This window comes from Hydra vulgaris, chromosome 12 (genome assembly GCF_038396675.1).
Source record: "Hydra vulgaris chromosome 12, alternate assembly HydraT2T_AEP".
Taxonomy (NCBI): domain Eukaryota; kingdom Metazoa; phylum Cnidaria; class Hydrozoa; order Anthoathecata; family Hydridae; genus Hydra; species Hydra vulgaris.
Window position 1 is genome coordinate 6,594,116 of NC_088931.1, and position 21,560 is coordinate 6,615,675.

General features: G+C 26.5%; 1 protein-coding gene across 1 annotated transcript in view; it reads right to left on the minus strand.

Moving 5' to 3' along the window:
* LOC100198796 (eukaryotic translation initiation factor 5B) overlaps nt 1-21,560 on the minus strand; it is a 78,464-nt gene that overhangs the window by 23,621 nt on the left and 33,283 nt on the right. The window contains exons 6-11 of the mRNA XM_065811371.1: nt 16,177-16,207; nt 14,355-14,895; nt 7,235-7,542; nt 4,952-4,999; nt 4,749-4,851; nt 4,435-4,617 (exon numbers count right to left, since the gene is read on the minus strand). Of these exons, the coding sequence (XP_065667443.1) occupies nt 4,435-4,617; nt 4,749-4,851; nt 4,952-4,999; nt 7,235-7,542; nt 14,355-14,895; nt 16,177-16,207 (1,214 nt within the window). The remainder of the gene's footprint in view (nt 1-4,434; nt 4,618-4,748; nt 4,852-4,951; nt 5,000-7,234; nt 7,543-14,354; nt 14,896-16,176; nt 16,208-21,560) is intronic.

The window sequence follows — 21,560 nt, forward strand, 5'->3', positions numbered from 1 at the left end:
TAAAAATAAAATCACAAATCACAAGAGTAAAAAAAAATTATTTAAAAACACTGTATATAAAAACTTATTTAAACCACTAATAAAGCATACAGTGCAATACAGAAAAATAAAGTATACAGTGAAAGACAGAAAAATAAAGCATACAGTGCAATACAATACTAAAAATAAAATCACAAATCAAAACAGTAAAAAAAAACTTATTTAAACCACTAATAAATATTTAAAAAAAAACTCTTATAACATATTTGAAGACATCTCTTTTATCATTATTTTTATAGTGCCAGATAGTTAGTAGTAAACGACCAGGACTGGTATTTGACCTGTGCCAAAGCCGGATTTATGGCTGGGGCTGTATAAATATTGGTGCATATTGATATGATATACAAAAATAAGTCAATATACACCAATATTTATGCAGTCTTGTCCGTAAAAGCTGGCTTGGCCCGGTCATTTACTAATAGTTAGACCTACAAAATCTCGACTTATTAAGTTGTTCTACAAAAAAACATCTACTAAAAAATAGAACTAATTTTCAAATAACCTACTGAGGCTTAAACTGTTTTCAACCAATATAGTCTTTTTTATTTTCAACAGATGTATGACGTTTTCATTTTCGACCGATTTATTTTTACCTATTTTAAAGATTTTTATTTTCAACCAATTTGAGATAAATTAAATTTCAACCAATTATCTGGTCTATGTTTCTAACTTGTTTTTTTTTAAACTATGAATTTTTTTTTTTAAATCAACAATCAATAAGTTTTCCAAGTATTCATCGAAACTTATACCACCTAATTCTGAGGACACCATTTCAACCACCGCGCCAAGGCTGCTCAAATTTGGCTTGTATTTAAATCAACAATAAAATATACAAATTCATACCGGAAAGGCGTTTTTTAAAAATTACTTTATCTAGTATTTATTCAAAGCATTTTTTTCGCTACTTTTATTTTTATTTAAATATCAGAAAAAAATGAATTTTTTAAAATGCGCACTATGAAGCGAAAAGCTCAAAAAGTGGCCATAAGTGGAATTTTTTTAATTCACCATTTTCATTAATTTTCTTTTACAACTTATTAGAAAAAATATCAAATGATAAGAAAAATATGTATTTTGGTTCTCTCATGACTACTATCCTAGTCAGAGAAGCATTTTTTCCTACTTAGTAGAAGGTAAAAAAAGTTTGCTAAAATTCGCGAACTTTTTATACTTTTCTAATTTTTATTTTTTTTTAATCATTTAGATGATTTTTTTTTTTAATCATAAATTTTTATTTAGGCATTCTTTTATAAAGTAAAAAGCCTAAAATATTGGATATAGCTTTTGCCAAATGAGTAATTAAAATATAAGGTGAAAATATAAATTTTCTGATAAATATTGTTTTTGAAAATAATATCTCAAAAGTTCCGCAAAGTTCCACCCTGAAATGACTTTTTTATCCTAGGGGATGTTATCATGGATAACTTAAAAAAAAAATCAGTTGCCCCAAATTGCCCGAAATAGATTTATGGACATAAGTATAAAAAATAAAAATCTGTGTAAAATATTTTTCCCCTCACAATGAGGGGGCTGTAAACTGTACGTGGTCATTACTTCTGAACGCCAAAAGATTTTTTTATGAAATTTGAATTCTATTCATAGAATTAAATTTTATTTTAAGTTTTGAAAACAATTATGTTTAAAATACTGTCCCCGCTCTCAAAGGGTTGGAGGAGGCCGTTATTTGGTTTCTTCATGTTCCCAAGCTCCCATAACCCTAATATTTTGTAACACATCCTAATTTGACAATAGTATTATGTGTTTATTAATGTTCGCAACTAGAGCAAAAGTCTAGTCACTCTTTAGGACATATCAGGCTGTCAAACCTTAAGTGAAAATGCAAAAAAGATTTTTTTAGAGTAAGTATTAAGCAAGAAATTATCAAAAAGGACCAAAGTCCAGTTAGAAAGCTTATAATTTAGTTGTAAGAATGGGCAGGACTGATTTCCGTATATTTTTAATAATTAGGGTTTTTCTTGTATAACTTCGCATCTAAACCCCAAAAGAACCCAGTTTCTTTTTGGAACACATACAGCTGTAAAAGCGTGAGTGAAAAAGAAGTTATAATTTTATTGGAGTTAGTGTTAGTTCAACAATGATCAAAAAAATTGGACAGGTGCCCAGTATAGAGGCATTGAGTGAAGAGGAGAAAATTCTAGTTACTGATCATTTATATCTCGTATGCCGTATGAAATGTATATCACTTTAGCGCAGATATTCAATTTATACATAGTTTATATCTAAATTTTGGTTATACTGCTTTATTAAAAATATTTCCAGAAAATTTGGAAATTTTAGAAACATCTGCCAAATGTTATGTTCAGTCAATAGTTAACCACACTTTATCAAGAATTATAAACATATCTAATACAGAGTGTCTAGATGGATCGGAAACAACTGGAAAATTCTATATGAAAGCTGGAATGGATGGAGCCTCATCTCAAAGTGTATACAATCAAAGGTTTGATGACACACATCTTTCAACAGGAGTTGAAAACAAAAAATCCTTGTTTCAAACTGTAATTGTTCCGTTGAAACTGGAAATAGGGGCCATCACTGTATGGTCAAACCAAATGCCTTCAAGCCTCCACTTTTGCAGGCCTCTTCACCTGTAATACCAAAAAGAAACAAAAGAGTCAACAAGTGCTGAAGAATTAGATGTTAGGAAACAAATAGAAAGTCTTTAAGATTTTGAACTTGAAATCCCCTTCTCTAACCAGAAAGCAAAAATAAAAATAAAAATTAAGATGACCATGTTGGACAGCAAGGCAGTGAATGCTATAATTGATACAAACTCAACTCAATCTTGCAGTGTTTGTTCTGCCAAGCCTAGTGAAATGAACAAGCTGGATATAATTTTAAAAAAAGTTTGCAATAAGCAAGCTATAGCTTTAGGATTATCCACACTGCACTGTTGGATACGAATTTTTGAATTCATTCTACACTTGGGATATAAAATGGATATTAAAATATACCAGTCCCGATCTCCAGAAGATAAATTATCTGTAAAATCTTGAAAAAAAGAAATCAAAAGAAAGTTTAGAGAGGTGCTAAGCTTAGTGGTTGATACTCTTAAGCAGGGATTTGGAAATACTAATACAGGAAACACTGCAAAGAGGGCATTTCTAGCAGCAGAATCTTTCTCTGAACTAACAAGAGTTAGTTTGGACATCATTTAAAGACTAAGAAACATATTGAATGCCGTTTGCAGTGGATTCCACCTGAACTTGGATGCTTTTAAAGCATAGTGTGATAAAACTTCAGAATGCTTGATAAATAAGGTAAATACTTTTTTCACTTGAAAATATTTTTAGAATAATTTCTAGAATCTAAAAATTAAAAAAAATTACATTGAAAATTCAAGGGAGGAGGGGGAGGTAAAGGGGGGATAAGGGGGAGGGGTCTACAACTTGAGCTTTGGCCGCTTTTTGACCATTTCGCTTCACTGTGATGCGCAAGCTAACTAAAAAATGACCATCCTGCCAGCACTTTTTCGTGCGCTGGCATTAAATTTCAAACGGTGAAACACTGAAAACAGTGCTAATAGTTTTTAATAAACTTTGAAGTTTTTGAAGAATTGTTTCCAGACAATTTGCTATCACTTACTTTTAAGAAACTTATCACTTAGTGCTTTAAGAAGCAAATAAGAGATTTAAGAAAGCTTGTTATTAACTTTATTTTTTCTTATTATTAACTCTGGTTATTAACTTATTAATTAATATTTATTGGCTGTCATAGATATTGGCAGGCATCTCAACAGCATTAAATATATATTATACTAATAACAAAATAAATAAATTTCAAAATAGTCCTTATCAACTATTCAAAAATTACTTAAACAGATTATTTTCTAAATTTATGTTTCTAATTTATTTCCTTTTTTTTCCTTCTAATTAACTATATTTCAACACTTATTTAATTACTGATTAAATTTTGGCTTATCCTACATCTTCATTTTTAATATATTCTTAATAAAACCTCTTAAAAATAACTTTGTTCAATAAATAATAAATGAAAAACATGTGGCAACGCAACAACATGTGGCACATGTATGAAAATTTAAAAAAACTCAGATAATAACACTATAATAATAATGACAAAATAACAGTAAAAAAAAAGAGAACAATAACACCATAATATAACAATAACACCATAATATAACATTAACACCATAATATAACAATATATACCATAATATAACACCATAATATAACATAACACCATAATATATACCATACCATAATATATACCAATATACCATAATATATACCAATATATACCATAATATAACACCATAATATAACACCATAAATAACATAACACCATAATATAACACCATAAATAACAATAACACCATATATAAAATTAAAATATAGAAATTTAAGAATTATTAACCTTTGTCAACAACTTCTTCTTTTTGTTCCACAATGATTTCAGATTTTGTATCATTGACATCAGTATTAACTTTTTTTATTTGAGGCTTTTTTTTCTTACCGTACATAACTTTCTTTGGTTTTTCCATCTCAGTATTTTCATTCTTTGATTTTTCAATTTCTTCTTTCTTTGGGAATACTACACCTAATTATTACACCTAATAATTATATCTGAAATAATGAAACGAATTAAAAACCACATGTCATATTAAACATCATAAAAATATCTGGAAAAAAATTCAAACCAAATTCAAAAGATTTTAAATAAAAGAAAACCTTTTTGCTTCAGTAACTCCATCATAGCTTCAGCTTTCCTTCGTTTTTCTTTTTGTGCAGGAGTCAAAAGTTTACCTTCTCTCCTTAGTTGCTCTTTTCTTTCCTGTACAGAAGAGTTGTCAAAATACAGTGTTAAAGTATAAAACAGGTGCTAGGTAAAAAAAAACATAAAAAGTAATACAAATATTGTCAGAAATATAAACCTTTTCTCTTTGCTTTTTCCTTTCTTTTTTTTCTTTTTCAAGTCGTATCTAAAAAAAATTAGAAAATGATACTAACAAAATAATTATATAATTCAAAAATCTTTTCAAAATATTAAATAATCATGAGAGTAAGATGATAATTTTTTTGTTAATTCTTTCAATTTAAATAACTTGAGAACTAAAAATGAAAATCGAATATTTTTTTTATTGTTAATAATATTTTTATAAACTTAACATACTTTTTTTACAATTTTTTAAAATAATTAGAACAGAAAAAATGGGGAGACAAAATAACCCCAATAAAATTTGGGGGAACTTCGCCACCTATGTTATTTACAACATAAATTTTTTATTTTAAATAATAAATCCTAAAAACACATTTACAAACAGTTAAATAAAAGAAATCTAACCATATTTATTAAGTGGGGGAATGGCCATTGATACCGAGAGGTATCAGAGCATGTCCCCCCTCCACCTTTTTCATCTATTTTTTTTAGAAATGTAGGGTAATTTAGGAGATTCGTTCATGTACCAGCCGCAGCTATCCTTTCTGGATATTGAATTCTTCCTCCTAGTGTCCTTTAAGGTATACAGTATAATTCTGCAACTCATTTGCCAGCTTTAATTTTTGCAATGGCTTTTTCCATTAGCTCTTTGCTATAATTGGGGACAGATTTTCTCTTGTATTATTGTGGCATTGTTGCTGATAATTGATCAATTTAATTAATTTGAATTGATTACAAGACCAACATGACCTGAGAAATTAATTACCAAAACAAGAAGGGAAATAATATTATTTAACCAATCAAAGCGCATTTCTATTTAATATAAATAGGAGGCGAAATTCTCCCATTTAGTATTTCCATAATAACTTTGGAACCGATCAAAATTAGGAAGAAAATAACATTACAAAGATTCTTTGAAAAATTTTCAATATTTTAGTCTTTTAAATTTTAAATAAATAATTTGATTTTTATGAGAATTTTAAATTTCCTGTTTTTTAATAGATTATTTTTGTCAATTAATTTTCTTATCAAGTTTTCACAAATAGAAGATTTTTTTTTACATAATTCAATAAGAAATTTGTTTTTTTTTTCTAATAGAAATTTGAATTATAAAAAAATCTTATTCCTGAGTAAAGTTATAGTTATAAAAGTAGATATACACTATAGAAAAAAATGCTACATTATTATTTAATATTACATTATGCGGCTTATAAAAAAGATCAATTAACACCAAAATATTCAGATATTTTCATTTTCTATGATTAAAAACTTTTATTTAAGAAAAAAAAACTATTAAATCTTTAAATTTATATGAACTTACGTTTTAATCAGTTTTAAATGGTTACAGATTTAGGAACCATTCAAAAAGATTCAAACAAGAAAAATTACACATGATTACGCCTAGAATGTGTACTATGAAGTATTCAAAGATAGAATCAAATAGGCTCTGAAGGCTATAAAGTATTCAAATATATATTCAAATATTATAGCTGGATACTTTATAGTAAAATGAGTGAGTTTTCAAACTCACTCATTTTACTATAAAGTATCCAGCTATAATATTTAGCTTCTTAATGCTCTTAGTGATTTTTGAGAAATGCAGGTTTAGGCTGCTTATTAAAAACTTTTAATGCTCTTAGTGATTTTTGAGAAATGCAGGTTTAGGCTGGTTATTAAAAACTTTTAATGCTCTTAGTTTTCTTTTTGAGAAATTGCAGGTTTAGGCTGCTTATTAAAAACTTTTAATGCTCTTAGTGATTTTTGAGAAATGCAGGTTTAGGCTGGTTATTAAAAACTTTTAATGCTCTTAGTTTTCTTTTTGAGAAATTGCAGGTTTAGGCTGCTTATTAAAAACTTTTAATGCTCTTAGTGATTTTTGAGAAATGCAGGTTTAGGCTGGTTATTAAAAACTTTTAATGCTCTTAGTTTTCTTTTTGAGAAATTGCAGGTTTAGGCTGCTTATTAAAAACTTTTAATGCTCTTAGTGATTTTTGAGAAATGCAGGTTTAGGCTGCTTATTAAAAACTTTTAATGCTCTTAGTTTTCTTTTTGAGAAATTGCAGGTTTAGGCTGCTTATTAAAAACTTTTAATGCTCTTAGTGATTTTTGAGAAATGCAGGTTTAGGCTGCTTATTAAAAACTTTTAATTTTAATTTAATTTTAAGAAGTATATTTAGAAGTTTATTTTTATTTAGAATATTTTATAGAGGAGGGATAACATAGCAATAAATAATTTTATAAAAAAATTTAAAAACTTAAAACTAAATAAAAAACTTACTTTTTCAAGCCTATCTTCTTCTGCTTTTTCAATTGCTCTTGCTTTAGCTTCAGCTTCTGCTTTAAGTCGTTCTTCTTCTTTTTTAACTTGCTCTAAAGCTTCTTGCATAGCTAAAATAGTTGATTTTCCAGGCTTTTTAATCTTTTTAGCTTTGTCATCTTCTTCTTTCTTTTTCTTCTTCTTCTTCTTTTTTTTATCCTTTGAATCAAGTGTTTCATCACCACTCTCTTCCTCACCATCTTTTTGGGTTTCATTAGACACTTCTACTGTTACTTTCTTTATTTCTTCCTTCGGCACTTCTTTAGACACTACAAAATTTGAATAAATATATAAATATAAATATATAAGTCTTTTAGGCAAGTCTAAGATTTTAAACATTGGCTTTATTATTCAAAATTGTATTATACTTATATATTTATTTATTTAGATATTTATTCCCACTTATCATAAATCAAACAATTGTTAAAAGTAGGAGAGTTCATAAAGATAAGGAAGATTTATCTGATGCATGTATATATAATATCAGATATAAATCAAAAAGATTTAGGTTTAAAGAGCATTTTCAACTGCAAATGTTTGGTCGTTTCCAAAAATGCCTTTTATAGCTGCAAAGTAGCAAGTTAGCAGTTCTAGTCTTCTTATCCAACCAAATTCATAAAGTTATACTATACGGCCCTCATTCAGATTTAAAAGAAAATGTAGTTTCATAAACATAATCATATTTTTCCTTAACTAGAGATATAAATTTCACTAAAATTTAAATGAATACACATATTTACAAATCAGAAATTTAATTACCAATAAAGCATTGAGAGAAGCTTTTGGTTTTGTTTGCCGTAAATTTTTTACCTAACTAATTCAGAAGTTTAAATTTCATATAAAATTTGGTTAAATTATCAAGTGGTGGACAGGATTCTTGAAATCCTTCTTCAAGTGGATGTTTCTTTAAAAATTTCAGACCTAAAGAAAATGTTTAAAAAAATCAACTTTGTGTATTAAAGTAGTAAAGTTAAACTTGCAGGCAATGCATTTTTTGTGTCTTTGGTTGCACACACCATGTTTTGTATTTCAATATTTGAACTTTGCATTTAATAAACAACAACTGCTTTTGATTTTTCCCAATGTTTTTATTAACTTCTTGCCTCTGTCTGTTAACATCAAATCTTGCAATCAAATTTTGAGTCACTTCCTAATGATAGATTTTCTTCAAATTTTGCATACATACTCTTGATTAATGACAATACAATATTCAATAATTAGTTTTGTAATAAGTCAATTAATTTAGTTAATTTTAATTACTAATTATTAAGTTTATTTTTTACATAGGAAGAATTTTAAAAATAAGTATATTACTTGTTCCTACTTATACGCATTTAGCTTATTTAAATAAAGTGTTGACTTCGTAAACGGAATGTCTGTAATTCAAGACCCGCCTCTTCCTGAATTTTTTTGTTTTTTTACACACGCATACAGCTGAATGTTAATAAAATAAAATAGTAAGGAAAAAAATTGAGTGCAAAACTTGTGTTTTGATAACATATAATAACATTGGGTCTTAAAAATTTTTAATTTTACTTGTTAAGAAGTATGATTAGTACCTTCAAGGTTTTCAACAGATAATTTACGTGTTTTTAGCTTCCACTTTTAACTATATTATTAAAATAGTTACTATTATTTTCAGCTTTCCAACAACCTGATAAAATAAGTTAAAAGATTTTACATGTGAATACTTGTGTTTTAAATTCATTAAAATTGTTTATAAGTGATTCATTTAAGTTATTTATCTTGTGTAAAAGCGCAGTCATTAAGTCATTCATCTTGTGTAAGTCATTTATCTTGTGTCTTTATCATAAGTCACTTATCTTGTGTCTTTATCATAAGTCATTTATCATGTGTAAAAACACAGTTAAATGAGAAGGATTTATTTTAATTTATAATTTTCATTTGTACGAAGAATTAAACACGTTTTTATAAAACTCAAAAAACAACTATATGCAATAATAAATTCCAATACAAGTTTTTTTTCAGTTTCTGTAATTTTAAGAGATTTTTTTAAAACACTATAAAAGCAGTAAAAAAAACTATACAAAAATTGTTTAATTTACAAATTGAATAGTTAAATTGCTTTTTTTAATACTGTTTAATTATTTAGTCACTCTTCTAACAAATATTTGCTCTACTTTGTATTAAGTGCTGCCTACCAAAAAATGTACAGCAAAATTTCCATAGTTTCATGTAGTTATTGCAGATGTTATGCAGGTGTGTCTTTAAAATTAACCACAAAAATAATCTTTCTTAGACTTATTGTAAACAAATGCGTTTATAAAAATTTTATGTGTTTCTGAGAAAATTGAAACTTTCTAAAATGTTTTTTAAAACTATAGATTTTATGCAATTAAATCTAAAATAACAATTGTAAAATAATTTTTTTTTTTTGAAATTTTTATTTTAAAATGATCTAATACATTCACATATATACATATACATACATACATACATAAACATACACAGATTTACTTTGCAGATTTAGGTTGGCACTGTCTTGATATACTTTTCGCTCTTTTATTTTTAAAATGCTAACTTAAGTCCAGATAGTTAAGTTAAGAAAAAGAAAAGAATATTAATATTGGGAGGGGGGGGGGGGTATATTTTGCACACATAGCACATAGATTGTACTTGCACAAACCCAAAACCTCAGGTAATAAAAGTAAAGCTCCTGTAGATGGCTACTTCAGTATGATATCAGATGCTTCATGCACAGCTAAATCCGCATGGATATTTATCTGTGTGCTAGCCTTCCCAGGACGCACACCTTGTTTATCTATACATAAAGTAATACTTTTAGACAAATTGATCATGGCTATTTGCATGTTTCCACAATTCACCTTTTAGCTATTAATTTTTATAATCTCACACATAAAGCATTACTGGATAACTAAGGCACAAACAATTAATAGACAAAAAACATTAACAAGGCAGTTTTTTAACAATATTAATCAATCAATATATATTTTCACTTTAATAACTGCATACATATATATATATATATATATATATATATATATATATATATATATATATATATATATATATATATATATATATATATATATATATATATATATATATATATTTTATATATATATATATATATATATATATATATATATATATATATATATATATATATATATATATATATATATATATATATATATTGTATAAATAAAACTACATATTTTTTACAACTATAAGTTTCATGCTAAATGCAATCATCAGATAATGTGATTCTTACTTGTGGAAAAATAATTCTGTACAAGAGATATATGTGATAAAAAAATTTAACGCATTTAACATGGTCCATCATAAAAATCGGGGGTGTTTTTTATGATGGACCATGTAAAATAAGGTGTTGTTTTTAACTTATCCTCTGTATCCCTTAGGTATTTTGAAAGCATGGTTCTGCTTTTAAGTTTTTTGTTTTTGAACGATTGCTTGTGGTTTGCCCATCTAATTTTCCACACACTCTCTGTAGAACCTATATATGTTGTCGGGTGTGTTTGAAAATGATGCAACGCACTTTAAAAAACATATTTATAAACGCTTAACCAAACATAATTATAACAGTTAAATTATAAAGGAATAAAAATATTTTCGTTAAAGGGATCCTTATGTGCGAGACAAGTTGTGTTCATATCATATAAAAACATTAAAAAATAAGCTTTAAAACAAATTAATGAATGAGATATTAACAAAAGCATTTATTTGTTTTGCCATTATACTTCCGGTTGAGAGCTTAACTTTAGGCTCTCAAATCTGCATGGCTTTTTCTGTTAAAAAAACATCTGGATTCAATAATAAATGTTTTCAATAATAAATGTGCTCACTGCAGAGTTTTTTAAACTTAGTTCAGTTTTACACAATTAGATTGGGATTTCCCCTTCATTTAGTCTGCGGTGGTTATAAAAAACATTCGCTGTAGCATATTTTTGTTTTTTGTTCAACGTATCGTTACATATACATATATACTTTTTGTTATATATACATATATATTTTGTTCAACGTCATATATACATATATATTTTGCTCAATGTATCGTTATATGTACATATTATATATACACGTATAGTGTTTGAGTTAAATAAACTACCATAATAAAAATAGTAATTTAGGCGAAGCAAACTTTAAAATACACAATATTAATATTTTTCTTAGAAAATAAGTAATCAATTTTTTTATATATGATACTAAGTACAATATAATCCAACATGGTTAAATTTTAAAAGATTTAAAAATCTTTATTTTTTTAATAAATTGAGGAAACCATTTTAAAAATGATTTTATATATATTTTTAACTTAAGTTTATAATAATTTATATTTTTAACTCAAGAAATAATTTTTAAAATGATCTAATATATTTTTCAGATATATATAAAACTGATATTTACAACTTGAATCTTATATTTCATTTCACCGCCAAAGAGGAAACCCCTGCAACTTTTTTTATTGACATGAAATATAAGCACATTGCAACTTTTTTTATTGACATGAAATATAAGCACATTGCAACTTTTTTTATTGACATGAAATATAAGCACATTAATCTTGATTTAAAAAGTAAAAATAGTCAAAGAGAACTTTCCTTTGCCAGAAACAAAATGGCATTAAAAACTAAAAAGTTTTTTGTTAAAATCGCATTCAATAATTTGTTTGGAAAGTTTAATTAACTTTTAACTTATTTTCTAATGTTTATCTATGATGTGAACACAACTTGTCTTGGAGATTGGCGATTCCTTTAACCAACTATGTTTACATTTTTAACAATTTTCTTGTTTAGTTTAGTTTAATAAAACTTAATGACATGTTATTTTTGAAAAAATTTCATTTATTACCCCCTTATAACCTTTTTAAAGTGATTTTCATAAAATAGTCCCAAATAAACTTCTTACATATATCTATTAATATATTTAAGTAAGTTTATATTTTTAAATAGTTTTATATACAGTTGTTTATACTAAAACCAAATAAAAATTTATTTAAAAGAAATTCACCCACTAAGACACCCAATCCCCTCCCTCCCCCCATCCCCCACCTCCTTAATGATACCACTCCTGATTATGATATTTTTCTGCCTAAAATAATGAATTTTTAGAACTATACATTTTCGTTAAAACAAAAAAGATTTACTCAATAAATAATGTAAGAATTGGTCATTAAAATTTATTTTTAAGACAAACAAGCAAATAAATGATTAGTATAAATTGAAAATATTAACGCTAACTGAGACTTTTTTCAGATTATGAGCACAAAATAAAAATATTTGAAAGGTATTGGTCATATAAATTAAAATTTGTTTTTATTTCATTTTTATTTGTTTCATAGTTTGAATTTTTAAAAATGGAGTTTTTGAATTGTTTGTTTATTTATCTGTGGAAGATCATATTCAGCAGTGTTCTACTGTGCATAAAAGAAATTCTTTCTGCTTATCATCTTTAGTTATAGATTTTGCATAGTATTGAATTAGTTTGAAAGCTTGTTTTGCTGTATCATTTACAGATTTCAGTGATTTAATATGCTCAAACATGTGTTGAAAATTTATGTTAGCTTTCCAAAACATTAGGGATTGGGCTAACCAACCACCACCTTTGTTTAAATATACAAATAAATTTAGAATGTTGCTTGATTTTGGTCCAACTAAATCAGATCAACAAATACTAGTTCTATCAGAAAATAGTGAGAGTTTTTTTTGGTTAAATGCTAAAGATGCCATTTAAATATTTTAAGGGCAGCAGCAGCAACATCATTGTCAATATTTTTATAAAGAAGCATTTCTTTGTAGAATTTCAAGTCATTAAATGATGCATCAATTGTGTTAGTACATGTAAGCCAAATTTTCACATAAAATAAAATTGTAAATTTACAAAACCATAATAATTTCTCTATATAACTTTCTTCATACTCTGCCAATTCAGCATAAGCAAACATTTTGATGTATACAAAATTGTACACATCCATCTAGCATGATGGAAAGCCCCAGGTTTGCGCCACTGAACATTTATTTGTTTTGCATTCAGTAGTTGCAAAGCAAGTTGGCAACATTCTTGATAATCATCTCTTAATATTTTTCAAGACTTTCGGTTAAAAAAACCAAAAAATCTTTACTTCTACTTGTTTGATCTTTGATACTTTTCAATTTTACGTTTTCGTATAGTGGTATCTGAACTTAATAAAAGTTTAGGCTATACATCATTTTTAAAGTGTCTTAAAGGTTCATAGTTTGAAATCAACCTCTCCAAATAATGGAAAATATTATCTACAACTTCTCCAAAAATTATTAAATAAACAGATGACAAAACTCTTTCTAATATATGGTCTGCAGGCACAACAAAGTTTTGTCATCTGTTTATTGAACTTTTTATTGAAGTATTCTTCAATTAACTTTGCACTTCCATTTATCCAATCTGAATTTGATGGAGTTGTGTCAAAAATCATTGCTACTTTTTTTTACCAGTTGCTTTCAAATCAAACCTTGTAAGTTAAAGATAACAGCTCCTAAGATAGTTACTAACTAATGGAGATAACTTCTCCATTAGTTGGTAATTGACTAAATACCTTTGTTTCAAGGGTAGGGAATAATTTCCCAACAAATTTATCAAACATCTTATCATTTTTTCTCAATTTAGTATTGTTCATATCAGATTAAATATTTTGTTATATATGCTATTATATTTAAAGATGTAAAAAAAATAACTATAAATTATATAAATATAAAAATATTTATAATATTTATTATTAAAACATCTGGATTCATAGTAAATATTTTCCTTATCTTAAAATTGGCATAAAATTTTTATCATTTAATAATTCTTGATAATAATGGAGTAAAAAATTGATTCTTAAATTAAATGTTTTACTTATATTTACTAATAAAATCTGATACATAGTGTCAAATTATGGGGCGTCATTCTTTTATAATTTTTTTTGAAAACACTGTATGTTATAAAGGTAAGAAAAACTAGTAACAATTTTTTATTTATATATAATTATACAAATGTATATATATATATACACATTTGTATAATTATACACACACGCATAATGATATTTATATCACAATACCTTCAACGTGTGTATCTTCAGCTTTAGGTAATTGATTTTCCTCTTTTTTCTTTTGCTGAGCAGCTTTTTGTTTTTCTTTTTCCTTTTTTTTCTTGTCTCTCTCTTTTTTTTCAGCTTTTTTTTCAGCTGCAGACTTGATTTTTATTTCATCATTTGTATTATCTACAGCTTTAGCAGTTTCTTGCTTACCAGGTGCTTCTGTTTTCACTTGTGGTTTAACTGGTGCTAATGCTTCAACTTGTCTTTCTGGTTCAATAGACATATCTTTGACTTCATCATAAGCACTTTCAATATCTTCTTCTTTTTTCTTTTTATTCTTTTTTGCTTTGGTTTTTTTATTTTGGTCAGAAACCTCTAAATTAGACAATATTTCTGCTATATCATTGTCTTCTGCAGACTCCTTTTTTTTCTTTCCTTTTTTTCGCGATTTAACTTCTTTTATGACTTCCTCTACTTCATGAGAAGAAAGATTATCATCATTGGTGTCATCCTCATTGTCATCAATCATAAGAGCGCTAAAACCTGATTTATGAGTTGGCTTCTGAAAAATTTATTTTAAATATTATTTACTACATATAGTCAAATTTATAGAGAAATATTAAATATTTCTATATTTATTTATTAAGTATAGTAATTAAATTATAAAAGTATTTATATTTATACATTATATACAGTCGTGGACAGGAAAGGCATGCGATCGCACATTATTTCTGACCTTGCATTTAATTTGATTTACAACAACTTGACCACAGCTTTTTAAATTTTTGAAAAGTATATATTTAAAAAAGTATATTTTACAACAAATGTGAATGTTGTTAAAACAATTTGTACAATTAATTTTATTAACAAGGACTATTAGATAAAAACATAACAGTTATTTATTTATTTTAAAAGTAATTTTTTTTTTAATGATGAATGTAAATGTTTTAAAACAATTTGTTTTATTGATTTAATAAATGACGACAACCATGTGTTTCAATAAACTTTTTAATTCATAAAATTATTTTAGTCGAAATCATAAAGTCTTTTTATTATTTTGTAAACTTTCTAATTAAATATTTTTATACGACCTCAGTAGTATAAAAACACGTAATTATAAAGTTTACAAAACAACAACATCAAAAAAAAATTTTTAACGCTTAAATAAAATAACAAATTTAATGATTGTTTTAAATAAAAAACATTAAACATAAATTAATACAGAATAATTTTAAAAATTTAATTTAATTTAAAATTTTTTGCATTTGCATTTAATGATTATGTTTGAATACAATTTTATGAATGATTTGTTTTTATGATTAATTTTCTATTTAAATGAGTTTGCCAAATATTATAAAAACATTAGAAAAGATTAAAGTTATTCAACCTTAACCTAATTATAAGCACAATTAAATAGTTTTCTACTAGAGTTTTAATCTTTTGGTTTTATATTAGTTGATTTTTTTTTTATAGAGCTATAGTTTTGAATTTTTTTTTTTTAATTTTTCTTTCGTTAAGATTTCTTTCCTTTTTTAATAATTAAGCTTGGTTATAATTTTGTATAAATTTCTTTATTTCGTTAGGTTTCTTCAGCACTTTTTTAAAGCATTAAAAAGCCACAGTCAAACTTTCAAAAAAAATTATTTGCGTGGTCAGATATCAAGTGGGAACACATACTTCTCTTGCCCACGACGGTATATATAAATAGTTTTTACATAATATATAAATATAAATACTTTTATAATTTAATTACTATACTTTATAAATATAAAAATATTAAATTTAATATACTTAAAATGGTTTTTAAAATAAATATACACCAATGAAAATGATTAAAACTTACAACTGTTTCTTCGTTATCTTCATCATCGTCACTAAATTAGGAGAATAGAATTTATAAATAAAGTTCGGGAAAAATCAAAGAAAATTTGCTCTAATTTAAAAAATTAAAGAACTATATACTAAATATAATAAAAACAAAGTATACCTAAAAACTACTTCTAAATGTAAATAAAAAGATTCATATTTTATTGTGGCAAAAATCTAGCATTTCGCAAGCTTGTTACATTAACATTTTAAAACATAACATAACAATGGAGCAATGAAATTTATGAAATGATAATTAAAAACAATTTTCAAAGAAGATTAATATCAATGAGGCATTTTTTGGTATAATGCAGCCAACCATTTTTAATGTAAAGAAAGGAAATCATAGTTATATATATATATATATATATATATATATATATATATATATATATATATATATTATATATATATATATATATATAAACAGGTTTCTGTCACACTTAAACTTGACCAAATTTATCTTTTCCAAATTTCATTGTGTTTAATGTGAGCTAAGTTGTTTAAATACTTTCTTTGAAAGTCTGGGAAACTTTCTTTGAATGTCTGGGAATACTTTCTTTGAATGTCTGGGAAAACCTTGGGGCCAGAGGAGCCGCTGGAGGCCCAAACCTGGCCAAAACCACCGATGAGGGCCTACTTAATGCCTGTGCCAAGTTTGGTATTGATTGGTCCAGAGGTGTTGATGCCTACAGCTAACATCAAACATACAAACATTGCCTTTTATATATATATATATATATATATATATATATATATATATATATATATATATATATATATATATATATATATGTATATGTATATGTATATGTATATGTATATGTATATATGTATATGTATATATATATATATATATATATATATATATATATATATATATATATATATATATATATATATATATATATATATATATAGCTACTACTTCAATATTGAGCAATAATAGAAAAAAAGATAATGCTGGATCATGCAGGCCCAAGGCCCAATGCAAGTTTAGTTTGTGGGGCACTCAAATGAAACCTAAAAAAAAATGACAAAGTAAAGAATACTAATGTACTAGGGTAAAAAATCGTCTGTGAGAATTTTTGGTGGTCCTTTCTTAGCTAAATAGTCTTATTTGTTGACTAATTATCTTGAGCCAAGTAGCAGGATCAATCTGTTATATTTAGTTCTTCGTTATTTTTTTTTATTCTCAGTCAATTGAATTGTTTCCACTAAATGCATTTTAATACATATAAATTTTAATTATTGTTAATATTACTATGAATGCCATTATTTGTATGCGCGTACAAGCTTAAAATAATACTATCATTTGTCGCACATAAGCCCACACAAATACTATCAATTATACAAAAAAAGTTTTTTTGCTTTGCTGACATGCTGGCGCAGAGACGTGGATAATCAAAACAACAAGTTTGAGGCGCAGCTAACAAGGTTTGAGGGTTTAACTCTCATTAAGATGAAAATTTTTTGGATTTTGATGTTTTATTTGAAAGATGTTTTATATGTTTTAACTATATTTGTTGTTATAACTATATATTTATTATTATAACTATATATTTATAATTATAACTATATATTTATTATTTATACATTTTAAAGTTTCACACAGTAATAACCAATACATTCATTAATTGAATGAGCTGCAATCAAGTGTTTTAGGTTAGGCACTCTTTTAATCAATAATTAGATTTGAAACTTAAAAAAAAAATGTTGCATCACAAAACTGAATAACCCATCCCCCTGTAACAAATAAACACAATATCGCTAACGCCTCCCCCCTATTGTATGAAGAAATTTGTAGACAACCCTTTATTTTCTTCTGGTTCTTTTTATTTCTTTTTATCTGGTTCTTTGTCAGCATTGCCTACTTTTAAGTATTTACTTAAGCCACCTTTTATTTTTAAGTATTTACTTAAATCACCTTTGAGTTTTTTCATCTGCAGCTGTTCTTTTTGTACTACCACTTTCATATTTTCTTCCTACACTACTGATCATAGTTATTCGAATAACATTAACTTTTTTTTTAAAAATGCTATTTTTTATTTAACTATTTTTTATATTTATTTTTGTGCTATTAAATAAATTAAAAAACATAAAAGTACTTTGATTGATATGCTTTGACAAAAATCATACAAATAATAAATAAGTGGGCAAAACTATATAAAAGATGGACCATCAATAACTGTAAACGTGAACCGACGTGTTGAAATTTTGGATCTTTGGTTTCAAGAGAAGATTGTTCGTCTGAAAAAAATTGGTGAATGCATAAAATAGTGTGTATTATCGACTGTAACATGGTTGGTGTAGTGTTAAGATGTGGCGCTGTTTAGAATTAGGAGTGGTCGGAATGCTACAGGTGACATTGTAAAAACAGAGGGAATAATAAAAAAAGTGGTTTACAAGGACACTTAAAAAGTCATGTCATACCTTTGGAAAGTTTGGTTAATGGGAAGCCATTTATTTTTTTGAGAAGAAAATGACTTAAAACTTAAATCTAAAACATATACTTCAGAACATTGTATAAACTAAGGGTGATTAATAGGCAAGTAAATTATAAACTAATCTAATGGAGCTTTATATTACTTTTTTGTAAACCTAATAAAAAGAAAGATAACACATGATTCAGATAGATTTTGTTTTCAGTTTTTCTCCCAATAGTAAATAAAACTTTGATATCTTATATCAAAAAGTATGACCATTCGAATAATTATGAACGGTAGTGCATATCTCTATCTCATTTTTATGGTTTCTACATCTAGTCAACAAAATAAAAGATGACTTAAGTTATAAAATACACTTTTAAAAAAGTATTGTTTCTTTTTTCTTGTAAAACATTTGCAGTAAATAACGCACAATTTTTTTTAATAAAAATATATACGCTGTATTAATTGACTGGCAAGATTGACTCAAAGCTGACAAGCAATATTTGTGAAAAAAACCTTTGAACAATAAATTTGTTGAGACCATTTATTCAATTTGTTTCTTTCAAATTTTTGAACAAAAAGGTCAGTAAAGCTTTTATTAGCATGATGGTTTCCTATTTTTGTAATTCTATATACATTTTTTTATTAAAACTTGTTTGTTGAACTTGTGCTACTCGAGTAGAAAATATTTCATCATGTCTATAAATTTTAAACTCTCTCATGAAATCATGGTTTAAGAATTCGTAAAAAAAAAAAATTCTAATATTTTTATTATTAAAACATTCTAAATTAAACAGGCATTCAAAATCGAATTAAAAACAATTTCTCTTTTCTATCATTTTTAATTCCAAATTCTATGCAGGGGCCATTTTTAGCGCAGGGCCTAACCCGACTGCATCACTGGCGTCACCTGGTCTAGGAAAAAGGTAGCTAAGCTGAACATTAATATTCAAAAAATGAATGGTTTTTTTTTTTTTACATTCTCTACTTTATGAGAGAAAAATAGTAAGTAGTACTTTCGCCATCTATATTTATTATATTTATTTATTGTATTATTATCAGTTAAGAAGCATATATATTATATATTTATAGGACCATTTCGAAAAATTGAACCTGTCATTTCGAAAAGGACACAAGCCTATTTATTAAAACTTTTCAAAATCAACAAAAACATGATTTTTATTAAAATAATGTCTACACTGGTAAAGAAACTAAACATAGAAGTAGATAAATAAAGAACATATATAACTTATGAACATTTATTTTTTATAAAAAAAAAAAAAAAAAAACATACAGAAATTTTTAATTTAAATATATAAACTAACTGTTAAAAGTTTTGGACTTGCGCCCTTTTCGAAATGACAGGTTTAATTGTAAATATTTTTATCAAGATTTTAATATGTTTTTCCTTACTTTACTTCAAGAGAAATAAAATGCCTCAATACCTAAAAAGATTCTGTCTGATGCGAGGCTCCATTATTCTCAGTTAACTAAATCTCGTATCTTACCTCAGAAGTTAGGCTCTAGAGACTTTTGGAAAATTTTCAACAGCATCATTAATAAAAGTAGGTCTAACATTCCATCTCTCATTTATGAGACTGATCTTATTACCTTTTCCAAAGATAAGGCAGAACTATTTGCAAAGAACTTTTCTTATAATTCAACTCTTGAATCCTATGACCATTCTCTTCCTTACATTACAATTAAGCAAGCTAACACATTGTTAGACATTCAAATCACTCCAGTTCCTGTTGCTAAAGTTGTATCTCAATAAAACTCTTCTACAGCTTTTGGTCCAGACAACATTCCTGTAATAGTTTTACAAAACTGTTCTCTAGAACTCTTTTTAATTCTCTCTAAATTAATTATTAAGTACTTGACTGATCCTTGTTTTCCTGCCTGCTGGAAAATGGCATTTTTGTTCAAACTTTCAAAAACTCCAGTGAACATTCTGACCACTCTAATTTTCATCTGATCAATCTTTCTGTTATTAGCAAAATCTTTGATCAACAAATTTCTAACATCCGATCTTGAGTCAAGTAACTTACTGTCATACAACCAATACCATTTTTGATCCTCTCACTTGTTTCTTGCTTGTCTTTGATCCTCTTGCTTGTTTCTTGTTTGTCTTTGATCCTCTCACTTGTTTCTTGCTTGTCTTTGATCCTCTCGCTTGTTTCTTACTTCTGTCTTGTTTCTCGCTTTATGGCTTGCTAACTACTGTGACTGAAAATTTTTAGTGTGCATTAGATGGAGGCTAGGGCTATTGCTCTTGTCATATCTAAGACTTTCGACAAAGTTTAGCATGCTGGTCTTCTCCATAAGCTTGTTTCATATGGTGGAAATCCCAATTTTCCCTATCTGGGAAAGTTTTTGAAATTATCAAATCATTTCTTTCTAACCGCTTTATTAAAGTCATCCTCGAAGGCCAACACTCTTCTTTATTTCCAGTAACTTCTGGGGTACCTCAAGGTTCTATCCTTGGTCCTGTTTTGTTTCTTAGCTACATAAATGATCTTCCTGACAACCTTCCATTTTATGTAGCTCTTTTTGTTGATAACTCAACTTTATACTCCTCTCTTAACAAAAAGCCTTCTCTTTCTGATCGCTTAGAACAGGCAGTTGATCTTGAATCTGATCTCACTTCTGTAACAAAGGGTTGCAGTGGCTAGTAAACTTTTACTCGATCAAAAACTCAGTTATTTACTGCAAAAAAAATTTATTGCAATACTGTCGCTTAATTCATTCCTACATTAATGAGTGGCAACCCTCTCATTAAGTCCTCTTCTATTCAGCTTCTTGAATTATCATTTATCACTGACCTTTCATGGAAACCATATATACAATTAATTGCTTATCTAGCATCTGCTTAAGTTGCTTTTTTTTAATCAAGCTCGCCATTTTCTTACTCCTAATTCCATTCTCTATGTCT